The following is a 16,367-nucleotide window of genomic DNA, read 5'->3' on the forward strand; positions in this document are numbered from 1 at the left end:
GTCAGTATGTCCCAAATGACATCACCAGTACATTTTTCATTCTATCTAATCTGTTTTCGTTCTATTTTTTCTAATAACATGCGTTAACAATTGATTGCCAACTGGAATGGAAGAGCACAAAAAGTGTAACTTGATATGTAGTTTCTCTAGAGGGAAAAACATCTTCCACTTTCATGTCAGTGTGTCCCATGCAACATACATTTGCCAAACAGCTATGTGTAAGTAGATTATTTGTTAGTGGTATAGAAAATACTGATCAACAATCAAAGTCAGTTTTCACATTCATTTTCTACCTATTTCTTATTTGTTTATTCTTTTGGCAATGGTGAAATGTCAGCAATCGTGTGTCATTCGGGACAGTAGACATGACACCTGACCTTTTGTCACTGTCTCATCTATGTCTTGAAAAAGTGTCAAGAAAAAAGTATCGAAACACTGCACATATCTATAGAATGATTAACCAGCGTAATTATCATGCAGAAAGTGCAGAAAGCGCAGAGGCGAGTAGGAATGTAGATCAAAACAAACATCCAAACAGGAACCTCAACATATCGCAAAAGGCTCATAAGTAACACTGTCATGTCTGACTTTCATTACATTTAGTTATTTTTGACTTTTACACGAGATCTTATTTTGTAGTATCCTAGCTTAGGAGCAAAACATATTCTTCCCGTTACTCAAGTCAGTCCTTTGTTCTTTTCTTTCAACTCCTTTGCTTACTTTGTAACATTTCCACAGTCAAATGTAAAACTGCTTGTAATTCTTACCAAGTCAAGTCAAGTCAAGTCAAGTTTTATTCCGATAAAACCCCGTGAGGGTACATGGAAAATTAAAAAACACAATAAAAACACATTTCATTCAACACCAAATAAAAGGAACTAAAACAAAAAGAAATCAGGCTATGTACAGAAAAGGGAGTTGAGGGGTGAGGGAGAGCAAAAACAATACAAGAAACAATTCAACAATAATAATAATAAATAATAATAATAATAATAATAATAATAATAATAATAATAATAATAATAAAACACACAAAGTAATTACATACATTTCTTTACTATGGGAAATGGGGGGAAGGGGGAGGGGGGGGGGGTGATGGGTGAGTTAACATAAGGACAAAAATACTATTACAAACAACACAAAACAGATAACGGAGTATAAAGCTAAAAGAGAATTAAATTTTACTCGCTTCTCAAACAGTCCATGACAAGTGTCATGAACTTTGCGAGTTTTAGCAATAAACTCTTTTTTGTAGTGGAAAAAAGCTCTCTGAATTTAACTGAATTGGGGCGGGCATAATAATAGCACCGTAACAACTGTTACAGAAATTTAGCGTATAACGTACAACGTACGTAGCGATTTATTAGTAAAGAGTGGGGAAAAAAATGAAAGGGCTGTGTGTGTTTGAGGGAACATGTCGAACAGTGCCATCCGAGTGAGAGCAAACAAACACAAAAGCGTGTATGTGGAGATCACGATTCAAGTTTAAACTCCAAAAGATGTGTATTCCTGGGAAAACATGAAGGAATATCAACTGTGTCAAAACTTAGGGAAACGTATGCTGAGATCACCATTCAGGCGTTCCTGATCAAGACACATTATTCACATGCTGGGTTCCAAACCTCCATATCATATTTTTCTTGGTGGCCAAAACCAGAGACGGTTTGTCGAGTAAACGTTAATATCTGAAAAAGTGCCTGAAAAGCGATCACAATGCCTACATGCGTGTCGGGCACACCCATAAATGAAAAGACCAATCACAGAAACCACAACAAAAATAAGGCATCAAAGGTTCACTGCTGTTATCAAATAAATATATTACGAAACAACAGCAATAACAATAGAACGGGTAAGCAGAAGAATTTTTTTCGGGGGTCGAACACTACTGAGACAACGCTATAATTATAGCAGTTTTGCTGGAAACTCCCCTTTTGTGATGAAATAATTATTTCCTGTTCAAACTCTCTTTGTCAAAAAAACCACGAATACGTCTGCATTATCACAAGCAGACTCGTAAAACAGCACTGATTCGTTTATACACCTCCAGAGTGCTGAAACAACTATAAACGATAAAAAAAAACCAAGCGTACGGAAAAGGAAATGGACAAAGCAATAAATAAATTGTACAATGTGGAATTCTTGATTGGGCAAATACACAGTGAAAACATGCAGGCACTTGATAATATACAACATTTAAAAGGGATAATGGACCTCCTCCTCAAGTGGTGAGGTTATCAAAGGTCAGTACCAAGCGATGCTTTTTCACCGGTGAAACTAACACACACACACACACACACACACACACACACACACACACACACACACTCACACACACGCGCAAAAAAAACACCCAAACACCTCATACATAGTTACACACACACACCATCATCATCATCATCATCATCATCATCATCATCATCATCATCATCATCAGCAGCAGCAGCAGCAGCAGCAGCAGCAGCTGCTGCACAGAAATGTTAGCATATATATATAGGCTACGTTATGCGTGGAAGTTGGAAAATGTAACCGCTCAAGAACATGAATGTGTTCGCGAACTTTAAACTAGCCGTCCGGCGTCGTATTACAGACGCATGGATCTTTCAAACTGTCATGTTTCCATACACATGTCTTCGTGCACGCCTCCGTTGTGATGAATATCAGGAAGTTGAAAATATCCATCCTAACACAGACATCAACCATGGTCAGTGCTTTTTCTGGCAACTCTCGCAAAATGGAAGAGTCTGGACTCGCACGGATTAAGGAAAACTGTCAGGTGTTACGTAACTTCCCTCACAACATGCCCAACTCCACGAGGTCAAATGTACGAGGAAAAAAAACGAGCGCCTTATTTGGGTGGGTTTTGGAGAACACACGGGGTTCCAGGAAGTCTGATAAACCGTCCACGTGTATTTCTAGTTCAGTAACAAGCCCACTTCGGAACAAATGAGGGACTCTTGAGTAATCCTTAACAAACCCTGGAAGAAGTTTGCGCAACATGACACTCCCAAAACATTTGGAATTCCCCAGGAACAGGTAGACATCGGATGAACATTGTTTCGTGAAGTTCCAGGTACGGTCCTTCCCCAGGAACAGTTAGCCTTGAGATGTACACCATTTCAAAAAGCTCGGGGTATTTTAGCAACCAGGAATAGGTCGACTTCGGATGCCCATAGTTTCAGAAAGCACGAGGTGTTGTCATCAGATATCATAGAACATTTAGAAAAGGGTGACAAAGATGAAACATTCGGGGAAAAGAAATGCGCGAAATCTTGTCCACTTTCCTGTCGCCCTGTTGCATGCGTCACACCTCAACCAGTGAAATTCCCCGAGAACTCATTGAACATGCGTCACAATTAGAATTCCTCGAGTACCTGCGTCACCCCTCAACCAATGGAATTCCCCGAGAACACTCTGAACACGCGTCACACCTCCAGGATTTGTGGAATTCCTCGGGAACACGTAGAATTACATCACACCTCCAGGACAAGTTGGATTCCTCGGGAACACGTAGAACATGCGTCGGTACCCAACATGCGTCACACCTCAACCAGTGGGATTCCCCGGGAACACGTAGAATTACATCACACCTCAACAAGTGGGATTCCTCGGGAACACGTAGAACATGCGTCGGTACCCAACATGCGTCACACCTCAACCAGTGGGATTCCCTGGGAACACGTAGAATTACATCACACCTCCAGGACAAGTGGGATTCCTCGGGAACACGTAGAACATGCGTCGGTACCCAACATGCGTCACACCTCAACCTGTGGAAATCCCCGAGAACATGCAGAACTAGGATGCACATCGTTTCAGAAAGCATGAGGTATTGTCATTAGAGTTCGTAGAACATGTAGAAGTTCCAGTAGAAGAGGTTGAAGACGACGAAGACCCCGGGGAAGGCAAAGCGAGCTATCTTGTCCAGCGTCCTGGCTCGCTGTCGCATCACCGTCGTCTTGGAGAACAGTCTTTTTCTGCCGTTAGTCTCCTGAAAACAACATTGATATGCAAGATGAAGTCACTTAGTGATCACAGCATTTGAGTAGCACATAGACGCCTGAAACAAGATAGATAGGCAAAATGAAGTCACTTAATTACTTATCAGGGCAATAGCAAGGTTTCCGCCAGTTATCTCTTTGAGGTTTTGGGTGCTTACAGAGTACCGTGCCCCTTGCGGGGGCATCAAACATCGAGGTCACTAGCAGGGTCAAGGGGAAGGTCGGCTGGGCGGACAGGAGACTACAATAGGAAGGTTTCCGCCAGTTATCTCTCTTTGAGGTTTTGGGTGCTTAGAGAGTGCCGTGCCCCTTGTTGGGGCATCAAACATCGAGGTCACAACCAGGGTCAAGGGAAAGGTCGGCTGGGCGGACAGGAGACTATTGAGTAGCACATAGACGCCTGAAAACAAAATCGGTACATGCAAAACGAATCACTTAGTGATCAAAGGATTTGCTTAGCAGACAGACGCATGAAAACACAATCGGTATACACAATGAAGTCACCTAGTTATCAAAGTATATGCTTAGCAGACGGACACCTGAAAACAAAATCGATTGGCAAAATCAAGTGACTTGCTGATCAAAGCCTTTTCGTAGTAAACAGACGCCTGAAAAACGAACAATATACGAAATATTGTTATTTACAACAACAGGTCTTAACATTTCCATAGGAACTGATATATTCTTAGATAGCTCACCCCTTCTGAGCCCTTCCTCCTTTCGCTTCTTATACTGGTGCTACTGGTCTTGCAGCCTACATTTCTATAAAACTGATCATTTTTCAAAAATGTCTCTCACCTCTGCTGTGCCAGCATTACTGCTCTCGCTGCCTATACTGGCGTTGCTTGGCTTGCTGCCCGGCACCCCCATCTTAAGGCCGCCGTGCACGGTCCCTCGCCGCCTCTCCTGCCGCGCATTGACGTTGACATAGGCAAACTCGATGAGGGCGGCGAAGACGAAGAGAAGACACATGGCCATCCACACGTCGATCGCCTTCACGTAGGACACGCGCGGCAGGTTTGACCGTGCGCTGGCACTTTGTGTCGTCATGGTTAGCACTGGACGAAAAAAGGGGAAAGCGAAGTCATAAGACATATTCAAAACACCAATCACGCCCAAAGGCTGCCAGAACAATGATTATTGAATCAAAAAACAAGAATAATAAGTTAGTTAATGGAAGGTTTAAGTTCTGACAAAACGCGCGGCAAGCTGGAACGTGCGCCGCCACTTTGTGTTCATTCACTGTACGAACAATGGAGAACAAAGCCATAAGACATAACACCTGATATGACTGAATATTATTGGGCGAAGTCGACCTCGCGAAGTCTGCTTCAGGAAGCTAGCTGTACGAAGTGTTGGCACTTAAATCTCCATAAACGACTTCGCGAAGCTAGCTGCACGAAGTGTTGGCACTTAAATCTCGATAAACGACTTCACCAAGCTAGCTGCACGAAGTGTTGGCACTTAAATTTCGATAAACGACTTCACCAAGCTAGCTGCACGAAGTGTTGGCACTTAAATCTCGATAAACGACTTCACCAAGCTAGCTGTACGAAGTGTTGGCACTTAAATCTCGATAAACGACTTCACCAAGCTAGCTGTACGAAGTGTTGGCACTTAAATCTCGATAAACGACTTCACCAAGCTAGCTGTACGAAGTGTTGGCACTAAAATCTCGATAAACGACTTCACCAAGCTAGCTGTACGAAGTGTTGGCAATTAAATCTCGATAAACGACTTCACCAAGCTAGCTGCACGAAGTGTTGGCACTTAAATCTCGATAAACGACTTCACCAAGCTAGCTGCACGAAGTGTTGGCACTTAAATTTCGATAAACGACTTCACCAAGCTAGCTGTACGAAGTGTTGGCACTTAAATCTCGATAAACGACTTCACCAAGCTAGCTGTACGAAGTGTTGGCACTTAAATCTCGATAAACGACTTCACCAAGCTAGCTGTACGAAGTGTTGGCACTTAAATCTCGATAAACGACTTCACCAAGCTAGCTGTACGAAGTGTTGGCACTAAAATCTCGATAAACGACTTCACCAAGCTAGCTGTACGAAGTGTTGGCACTTAAATCTCGATAAACGACTTCACCAAGCTAGCTGTACGAAGTGTTGGCACTTAAATCTCGATAAACGACTTCACCAAGCTAGCTGTACGAAGTGTTGGCACTTAAATCTCGATAAACGACTTCACCAAGCTAGCTGTACGAAGTGTTGGCACTTAAATCTCGATAAACGACTTCACCAAGCTAGCTGTACGAAGTGTTGGCACTTAAATCTCGATAAACGACTTCACCAAGCTAGCTGTACGAAGTGTTGGCACTTAAATCTCGATAAACGACTTCTCCAAGCTAGCTGTACGAAGTGTTGGCACTTAAATCTCGATAAACGACTTCACCAAGCTAGCTGTACGAAGTGTTGGCACTTAAATCTCGATAAACGACTTCACCAAGCTAGCTGTACGAAGTGTTGGCACTTAAATCTCGATAAACGACTTCACCAAGCTAGCTGTACGAAGTGTTGGCACTTAAATCTCGATAAACGACTTCACCAAGCTAGCTGTACGAAGTGTTGGCACTTAAATCTCGATAAACGACTTCACCAAGCTAGCTGTACGAAGTGTTGGCAATTAAATCTCGATAAACGACTTCACCAAGCTAGCTGTACGAAGTGTTGGCACTTAAATCTCGATAAACGACTTCACCAAGCTAGCTGTACGAAGTGTTGGCACTTAAATCTCCATAAACGACTTCGCGAAGTCATTGAGTAATCAACATCGTGCTCAATTACGGAAGGCCATTAGACTTATTCAAAAGATGCGTTGGAATTGCTGTTGCCAAAAACGCCCAAATGTTGTGGGTTTTTTTTGTCCCTAGGTTATCTGAACAGATTCGACTCCTACAGTCGAACCTGCCCTGACGACCACCTCTTGATAACGACCACCTGCCCATTACAACCACCCAAAAAGAGTCCCCACCGAGGTTCTTTCCTGTATAATAATACACTTTTTCATCACGACCACCTGTTTATCAGGACCACTGTTGGCTGGACCCTTGGGTTGTTGTTATATGGGTTATTCTCCAGAGCTGGGTACCATTTAGTGACATGCATTCTCAGTCCTTTAGTTGATTATGACAAATAAAAAAAATATAGTATAAATTGTTGTCTTTTTTCCCGATTGTTAGTATTTAAATCAATGTCACGTCCTCTGGTGTCCATGTTACGCGAATGATGAACTTTGATAATCTTGTAGTTTCCAGAATGTAAACAAACAAACAAAACGTGCAAGTATTTCCAATTCTTTCTCGGTGGAGAATAAACCGTATACAGGATCAACTTTACCATCTGCACCCACCGGTCAAGAGTCCAAGTGAGATCCTGGCGGGCACGGCGTCGATGTCCAGCCAGAAGGACACCCAGGACAGGATGACCACCAGGACGGAGGGGACGTAGACCTGAGCCATGTAGTATCCGTACTGTCTAACCAGGCTGAACTCCGCCTTGATGCACGTGTAGTTCGCTGTCACACAGAGAGGGGTGGATATAATGATTATATCAGACATGAGCCATGTAGTAGCCGTACTGTCTGACCAGGCTGAACTCCGCCTTGATGCACGTGTTGTTAGCTATCACACAGAGAGGTGTATATAATAACTATATCACACATATGCCATGAGTGGTGGATATAATGATAATATCAGATCTGTGCCTTGCGGGGTGGATATAATGATTATATCAGAAATGTGCCAAGAGTGGTAGATATAATGATTATATCAGATTTGTGCCAGGAGTGGAGGATATGATGATTATATCGGACCTGTGCGATGAGTGGTGGATATAATCATTATATCAGACCATGTCACTGCCTTCAAACTTCGATCGACTTATCTCAAACATTCTGACGCCATTTTGTGTGTTTGATACTAATGCTATTCTCTGTTAGATAAGGAAAAGGTGTACAGTGTACTGCAACATGTGTTGTATAATGCTTACCTCCAATGTACATCTTGGTGCAGTCCATTGTCTCGAATTTCTCGAACTGGAACTGTGGCAAGGACATGTCTTGCCTTTTCTGGACAGGGTCCGGGCTCCATTGGAATATCACGTTCTCCATCGAGTAGCTATCTGGAACACAAGGAGGTTAACAACACTTCAGCTAGAGACGTTGTCATCCCTTTAACGCCACCACCACCACCACCCTCTCTCCCCCCTCCCCCGTCGCTGCCTTCTCTTTCTTTCTCTTCTCTCTCTCTATTTCACCCCTCTCTCTCCCCCCCTTCTCTCTCGCTCTATCTCTCTTTCCTTCTTATTCTCTCTGTGTCTCTCGAACTTTGTTTGGCTTTTGACATCAGAGATTTCACTTTAAAAGAGGGAGTCAAAAAAAGATGTCTTGTTTGAAAACAATTTTTTTTGAAAACTATTTATTTAAACAATAAATAATGGTACTCACAGCTTTCCATAGCAACGTGACAGAGCTGGGAGTCGAAGGGGAATTTCCACAAGTTCATGTCACAGCTCAGCTTTAACGATATCCTGCAACAGACAGAGACCGCCCTGATATGGCCTTTCGTGGTCGGCTGGGCGTTAAGCAAACAAACAAACAAACAGACAGAGACATGTTCATTGTTCACAGCTCAACTTTAACGATATCCTGCAACACAAAGAGACATGTTCATTGTTCACAGCTCAACTTTAACGATATCCTGGAACACAAAGAAAAATGTTCATTGTTCACACACAATGGGCTTTTGTTTTCATATTTTGTGCTTTACTGATGGCTATTATGCTTCTCTTTTCTCTTACCCTCTTGCACTCTTGTTCAGAGCACTCTTACTCTCTTGCACTCTTGTTCAGAGCACTCTTACTCTCTTGCACTCTTGTTCAGAGCACTCTTACTCTCTTGCACTCTTGTTCAGAGCACACTTACTCTCTAGCACTCTTGTTCAGAGCACTCTTACTCTCTAGCACTCTTACTCTCTTGCACTTTTACCCTCTTGCACTCTTACCCTCTTGCACTCTTACCCTCTTGCACTCTTACCCTCTTGCACTCTTACCCTCTTGCACTCTTACCCTCTTGCACTCTTACCCTCTTGCACTCTTACTCTCTTGCACTCTTACTCTCTTACCCTCTTGCACTCTTGCACTCTTACCCTCTTGCACTCTTACCCTCTTGCACTCTTACCCTCTAACACTCTTACTCTCTTGCACTCTTACCCTCTTGCACTCTTACCCGCTTGCACTCTTACCCTCTTGCACTCTTACCCTCTTGCACTCTTGTTCAGATCACGACAGATGGTCGCATGAGAAAGAATTTGAGCAGCAACAAAACAAGAACAAACAAGTCGCGTAAGGCGAAAATACAACATTTAGTCAAGCTGTCGAACTCACAGAATGAAACTGAACGCACTGCAATTTTTCAGCAAGACCGTATACTCGTAGCATCGTCAGTCCACTGCTCGTGGTAAAGGCAGTGAAATTGACAAGAAGAGCGGGGTAGTAGTTGCGCTGAGAATGATAGCACGCTTTTCTGTACCTCTCTTCGTTTTAACTTTCTGAGCGTGTTTTTAATCCAAACATATCATATCTATATGTTTTTGGAATCAGGAACCGACAAGAAATAAGATGAAAGTGGTTTTAAATTGATTTCGAAAATTTAATTTTGATCATAATTTTTATATTTTTAATTTTCAGAGCTTGTTTTTAATCCAAATATAACATATTTATATGTTTTTGGAATCAGAAAATGATGAAGAATAAGATGAAGGTAAATTGGGATCGTTTTAAAAAAAAAGGCAGGACCGGGGATTTAATGGACCAGCAAATTAGATGGACCAGCAGCAAAAAAGATGGGTTTCAACAGCAAATTAGCTGCGATAAATATTTTTGGCAGCAAAAAATATACTTAGCAGCAAATTGGATATTTTAGCAGCAAAAAAGATGGTTAACCAGCAGATTTGCTGTTTGAACAGCTAGCTGAGATGATATTTAAACTGTAAATTAGATACTTTACCAGCAAGAAAATACAACTGACAGCAGAATTGATGGTCACAGCAGCAGAATAGATGATCACAGCAGCAGATTACATGAATTCAACAAACGTGACTACATATGAACTGTAATCAGAGTTGTATCTGGGTCTTATTCACCTGAGCTTTGTTCGCCTTCTAGCAATTGTGGGTTGACATGTACTTTATTACGGCACGCTTTATTACTGACACCTGGTACGAAGGCTACGCCCCGGGAATTCCTTCCACAAACAATGGACTGGAGGCAATAAACCAGACCATCAAACGTCAGAACACATTTCGTGAGAGGCTTGACTTGTCCAGATTCCTAAGCCTTGTTGTACACACCCTGTTAGCTATGGTACTGGAGTTCTGGTCCTTGATCCTTTTCTAAACTTCCGGTGCGGCACGACGCGGTAAGTTTTCTGCTTTTTTCTCAAAGTATACTCTGTTTTACACCCTGTGAGCCTTCGATGCAGTTGTAGACATATGTCAGGTAATACCTCACCAAGTTGTATGGTGTCTGAGGCTGTCGTTGTGGCACAAACTTGCAATGAAATCTTCGATCGGGAGGTAACGTCCCAGGTCTTCTTAGATTTGATGTGGTAATGTCCTTGATGTTTACCTTTCGGGAGCATTATCGTCCGTTTTCTATACATATTTTACAGTCTAACACATTCACGCATTAAGTCAGCTGCTCTTCCCACCTTTCTTATCAACAGAAGGTCCATGCTCCGTGCTCAGACGTCAGTAGTCACTCCATTCATTGTCCTATGTATTCATGGGTAACGTCCTTGTCTTTTTCGTCAAGCAAGGCACAAAAGATAACGTCTTTGTTCACTTTTTGAAAGAACAATTGCAACACTGTTTTGGCCAGTTTACAGTTGATATATGTGTTCTAAAATCTCTCAAGCGTTGAATTGCTTCTAGGGGTACTACAAGTGTTTCCTCAAGTCTACTAACGTGTTTTGGGGTGTTTTCGCATTTCATCATGAAGCCAACAGTTCAAAGGGTGGCATTCAAACTGAATACCCCTTCCCCTACAATACACAATAGCATGAGTATTTCTCTGTTATGAATTCGTTGTTCCTTGTTTCAGCTGATGGACTTCAGGTGTTATCACTGTGAAGCTAAATTTGACTCACTCCGCGCCACTAAAGAGCACCTTGAGTCAACGCATTCTGACAAACCACTCAAGTTCCGTCAGTTAACAATTGATCATGCTACAGGAAAACAAGTGCTAGTAAGCAAGTTATTCAAACATGAAACCGCAGGACCCAGAGAAAAAGAAGAAGAAGAAAAAGAAGAAGAAGAAGAAGAAGAAGAAGAAGAAGAAGAAGAAGAAGAAGAAGAAGAAGAAGAAGAAGAAGAAGAAGAAAAAACAACAACAATTTCTACGGGCTGCAGCTACAGCTGCAGCCCGTCTAAAAAAAAACAAGGTCTGTTACAAGAAAAAATGATAAAACTATAACGAAAATAAGTTACACTAATCAGTTTAGCACCCAGTAACATTAAAATTAACTTCAAGCAACAAACAACATGAACATAAGTTTCTTAAAACCAATCTATCAGATGCCGTTGTAATAACTACACAACAGGAAAATGAAATAAAGAACAACTGAAAAACTTATAGGTGTATTGGCAAAACACTACATTACTTCAAGCAGCAAACAAAAGACAAAAGAAAACGAAATGATTTTGGCGTTTAAAAGGTGAACAGTATCTCTGAGCTTTACATCCAGGCGTGAAAGGAATTAAGTTACATGCCGGGACACGACTTCGAGTGACGGAACAGGCCCGACCGATACTTGTAGTGTTTTGGGCAAGTAAGACAGCGGAACATGCCCTTTGCGTCGTGGATGTGCCTGTGCTGTGCAAGCAAATCCTTGGTGGCAAAGGTTTTGTCACAGTCGACGCACATAAAGGAGGGTGGAACGTTTGCCCCTTTGCAAGACTTCTGGTGCCTTCTCATGCAATGTAGGCTTTGGAAAACCCTCTCGCAAGTTTGACAGTTGTGTGGTGCTTTATTGTCATGCCAATTGAGATGGGAATCCAGGTAAGTCTTTGCCATAAACCCCTTGCCACACACCTTGCAGAGGTATCTTGCACCTTTTCCAGCGCTGTGTACCAGTCTGGCGTGCTCATGCATGTGACTGGATGTTTTGAAGGTTTTGCCACAGGTGACACACAGCCGCGGGAGCTTTTTGTGAGGGGTGGAAGTGTGGGTCGGGTTTCCCGGATCCACAGGCGTCGGATCCACAGATGGACCAGGTGCAGTTGCTTCCACCACGACCTCCGAAACGTTTAAGACACTGCCATCTAGCGTTTCCACAGACAAATCCGCCATCTGAAACAAGCATCACCTCGCACACCATTAACATTTTGTTTGAATCAAACAAATGTAGGCTCAATCCCCCCTCCTAGTCTGCAAAAACAATGCACAGAATTTTCATTGTTTTCTCTACTTTATCTTTTTTTCAACTGACATCATGTGCATATCGCTGTTGGGAATTTAGAACAGATCAATCAACTGTAAACTGGCCAAAACAGTAATGCAATTGTTCTTGCCAAAAATGAACAAGGACGTTATCTTTTGTGCCTTGCTTGGCGAAAAAGACAAGGACGTTACCCATGAATACATAGGACAATGAATGGAGTGACTACTGACGTCTGAGCACGGAGCATGGACCTTCTGTTGATAAGAAAGGTGGGAAGAGCAGCTGACTTAATGCGTGAATGTGTTAGACTGTAAAATATGTATAGAAAACGGACGATAATGCTCCCGAAAGGTAAACATCAAGGACATTACCACATCAAATCTAAGAAGACCTGGGACGTTACCTCCCGATCGAAGATTTCATTGCAAGTTTGTGCCACAACGACAGCCTCAGACACCATACAACTTGGTGAGGTATTACCTGACATATGTCTACAACTGCATCGAAGGCTTACAGGGTGTAAAACAGAGTATACTTTGAGAAAAAAGCAGAAAACTTATCGCGTCGTGCCGCACCGGAAGTTTAGAAAAGGATCAAGGACCAGAACTCCAGTACCATAGCTAACAGGGTGTGTTGAAAGAGACATTGTCCTGAACTGGTCCAGGGAAAGAGACAACGCTCAGCCCAGTGGCCCAAGAACCAGACAGAACCTTGCCCTGCTGGACGGCTGCCTATCAGTGGGCATCTTCAAACGCAAAGTCCATCAAGAGGAACCAGAAAGTGTTCGTGGCCTCGGAGTCGCTTCAGAACATGGACCTGAAGACAGCTGTCAGGATTCAGCAAGACCAGTTCCAGAGAGCCTCTTGGGAATCGTTTGACCAGTACAAGGAGAGCCGGAACTCGGTTTGGAGTCTGACCGTGGAGGACAACAGAATTGACTGCAATTGCCCTGTCTACATGAAGTCCAACATATGTAAACACTCACTTGGCATGGAAATCCGGCTGTCCATTTCTGAACCACCAGCACAGGCAAAGACCGTCCCCCTGGGAGAGAAGCGAAAGAGGGGACGACCTTGGCTGGCAAAACCGGCTCTCATACGTCAGTAGGTCTGGAGTACTTGCTGCTAGCGCTCTGCATGGGCATTCTCTGCATCCGACTGTCTGGTGTACTTGCTAGGGCGCTCTGCATGGGCATCCTCTCACATTCCTTTTTTTGGTGGTGGTGCAAGGTGGTGTGTGTGTGTGTGTGTGTGTGTGTGTGTGTGTGTGTGTGTGTGTGTGTGTGTGTGTGTGTGTGTGTGTGTGTGTGTGTGTGTGTTGATGTTCAAATAGAGTGAATGCGATTTCATGTTTTTGTCCATTTTCTGTATGAACTTTTTCTTCAATTTTTATTACGATTTTGCTGATTTGTGTCCGTTTTGCTGTTTTTTTGAGTCACTTGAGAAAAAGTGACTCTATGTAATCGGTCAGTGTTAGTCTGTCCGGCCGGCCGTCCGGCCGGCCGTCCGTAGACACCACCTTAACGTTGGACTTTTCTCGGAAACTATCAAAGCGATCGGGCTCATATTTTGTTTAGTCGTGACCTCCAATGACCTCTACACTTTAACGATGGTTTCGTTGACCTTTGACCTTTTTCAAGGTCACAGGTCAGCGTCAAAGGAAAAATTAGACATTTTATATCTTTGACAAAGTTCATCGGATGTGATTGAAACTTTGTAGGATTATTCTTTACATCAAAGTATTTACATCTGTAGCCTTTTACGAACGTTATCAGAAAAACAAGGGAGATAACTACCCTTTTCTGTTCGGCAACACACAACTTAACGTTGGGCTTTTCTCGGAAACTATAAAAGTGACCGGGCTCAAATTTTATGTGAACGTGACTCCCAGTGACCTCTACACTTTGACGTCTGCTTTGGTGACCTTTGACCTTTTTCAAGGTCACAGGTATGTCTTGAAGGAAAAAAATTGAAATATCATATCTCTGAAACTATTCATCGGATTTGATTCAAACTTTATAGGATTATTCTTTACATCAAATTATTTACATCTGTATTGTGTTGTGAATAGCAATTTCTTCCTGTCCATCTGATGCCTCATATAATATTCAGAACTGCGAAAGTGACTCGATCGAGCGTTTGCTCTTCTTGTTATCCTTTTTGCTATTCTCATTTTGCTGTATTTTTCATCTTTTTTACTGTTAAATTAAAGAAATCTGCTTGGCTGTTCAATTCATCTATTCTGCTGTTGAATTCATCCAATTTGCTGCTTCACATTCGCTGCTCACTCCTTCCTATTTGCTGTTGAAACCATGTATTTTGCTGGTAAAAACTTTTTATGCGTAACAAAATTGTTTTTTTTTTTTACAATTTTCAGATTTTTAAAAAAAAAATTTATTCTCTTTTTGTGAAGTTTTTTAATTTTTTTTTTACATGTATACACTGTGCATTACAGGACATCACCTAAACAAAGGGACAGAACCATACAACAGAAGAACACTTGAACAAATACAACATACATGTGGGTGGGGGAGGGGGGGATGTTCAGGGCTTGGTGGTCGCCGTATCAAAAGGATTTAAGAAGGAAAAAACCTAAGGGTTACACCAAAACATGTATATACAGGTGCCAATCCTTGTAAAATTTATCTACTGTATTATACACAACTGCGTTATACTTTTCACAATTAAATCTTTGCTTAAAATTTCTACTAAATGTTTGAAAATAAGGGGTCTTTTTGTTCGTTTTGGAAATATATACGTGGTGTTTGGCACAGGTTACTAACACATCAAAAGCTTTATCGGTGACTACATTGTTCGCAACTCCAAGAAGAACCAGTTCTTTAGACAGTTTTAAATTGTCACAATGGGTGCAGTTCGCCTTTAGCCAATTTACAAATTCTATCCAAAAAGTCTGCACTTTATCACACTCCCAAAACATATGTAAAAGGGTTTCTTCATTTCTACCGCAAAAAGTACACAATGACGTATCCACAATTTTTCGCAAAAATAGAAACCGTTCTGTGGGCAAAATTCTGTACAATAATCGGTACTGGAACCATCTCAGACAAGTGTCTTTTGTTGTTTTAAAAACATATTGAAAAATAGCCTTCTTATCTAACAAACAGTCTAAAGATTCAGACCATTTTTCGATACATTTTGGGACCGTAAGATGTTCAATCAGGTTTTTGTTGGATTAAAAACACGCTCAGAAACTTAAAACGAAGAGAGGTACAATAAAGCGTGCTATCATAGACCTATATATAGGTCCCTGGTGCTATGAAGCACAGCGCAACCGCTCGTCACTTTCACTGCCTTTTGCACTAGCGGCGGACTACGTTCAGTTTCATTCTGTGAGTTCCATAGCTTGACTAAATGTAGTAATTTCGCCTTACGCGACTTGTTTTTTTGTCCCACTGTATTTCTCTGACATTGTTGTATCAATTTATTTCTCGTGAAAATGTGATGACACGTTATCTTGCCAAGGGGTGTATACCTAGCAAACGCCCACCCCCTAATTTTACCCGAAATCTGTGCAGAAGGGGGTGGGCGTTTGCTAGGGATTTTACGGTAGTTTCCTCTGAATCGCTCTACACACACACACGCACAGACAGACAGACAGACAGACAGACAGACAGACAGACAGACAGACACACACACAGACAGACAGACAGACAGACACACGCACATACACCACGACCCTCGTTTCGATTCCCCCTCGATGTTAAAATATTTAGTCAAAACTTGACTAAATATAAAAAGAGAGAAAAACATACCTCGTGCTGTATAAAACTTCGCCTTTGGGATGAATATGCATGAGCTTGTTGGGCACCGTGACGTCATGGAAAGAAGCTGACTTCTCATTGGTGAAGTAAAGGTCAGGAACCCAGATCTTTTGCATAACTCGGGTGTCCAACTCAAG

At 42.1% G+C, this 16,367-nt stretch overlaps 1 protein-coding gene across 1 annotated transcript in view; it reads right to left on the reverse strand.

The window, feature by feature from the left end:
• Positions 1–770: 770 nt before the first annotated feature.
• The window catches only part of LOC138969605 (glycine receptor subunit alpha-2-like), a 39,832-nt gene continuing 24,235 nt past the window's right edge, over positions 771–16,367 (reverse strand). The window contains exons 4-9 of the mRNA XM_070342462.1: positions 16,222–16,367; positions 8,457–8,539; positions 8,000–8,131; positions 7,362–7,526; positions 4,797–5,056; positions 771–3,988 (exon numbers count right to left, since the gene is read on the reverse strand). The exon at positions 16,222–16,367 is cut by the window's right edge and continues 81 nt beyond it. Of these exons, the coding sequence (XP_070198563.1) occupies positions 3,836–3,988; positions 4,797–5,056; positions 7,362–7,526; positions 8,000–8,131; positions 8,457–8,539; positions 16,222–16,367 (939 nt within the window). The 3' untranslated portion in view covers positions 771–3,835. The remainder of the gene's footprint in view (positions 3,989–4,796; positions 5,057–7,361; positions 7,527–7,999; positions 8,132–8,456; positions 8,540–16,221) is intronic.

This window comes from Littorina saxatilis, linkage group LG6, assembly GCF_037325665.1.
Source record: "Littorina saxatilis isolate snail1 linkage group LG6, US_GU_Lsax_2.0, whole genome shotgun sequence".
Classification (NCBI taxonomy): domain Eukaryota; kingdom Metazoa; phylum Mollusca; class Gastropoda; order Littorinimorpha; family Littorinidae; genus Littorina; species Littorina saxatilis.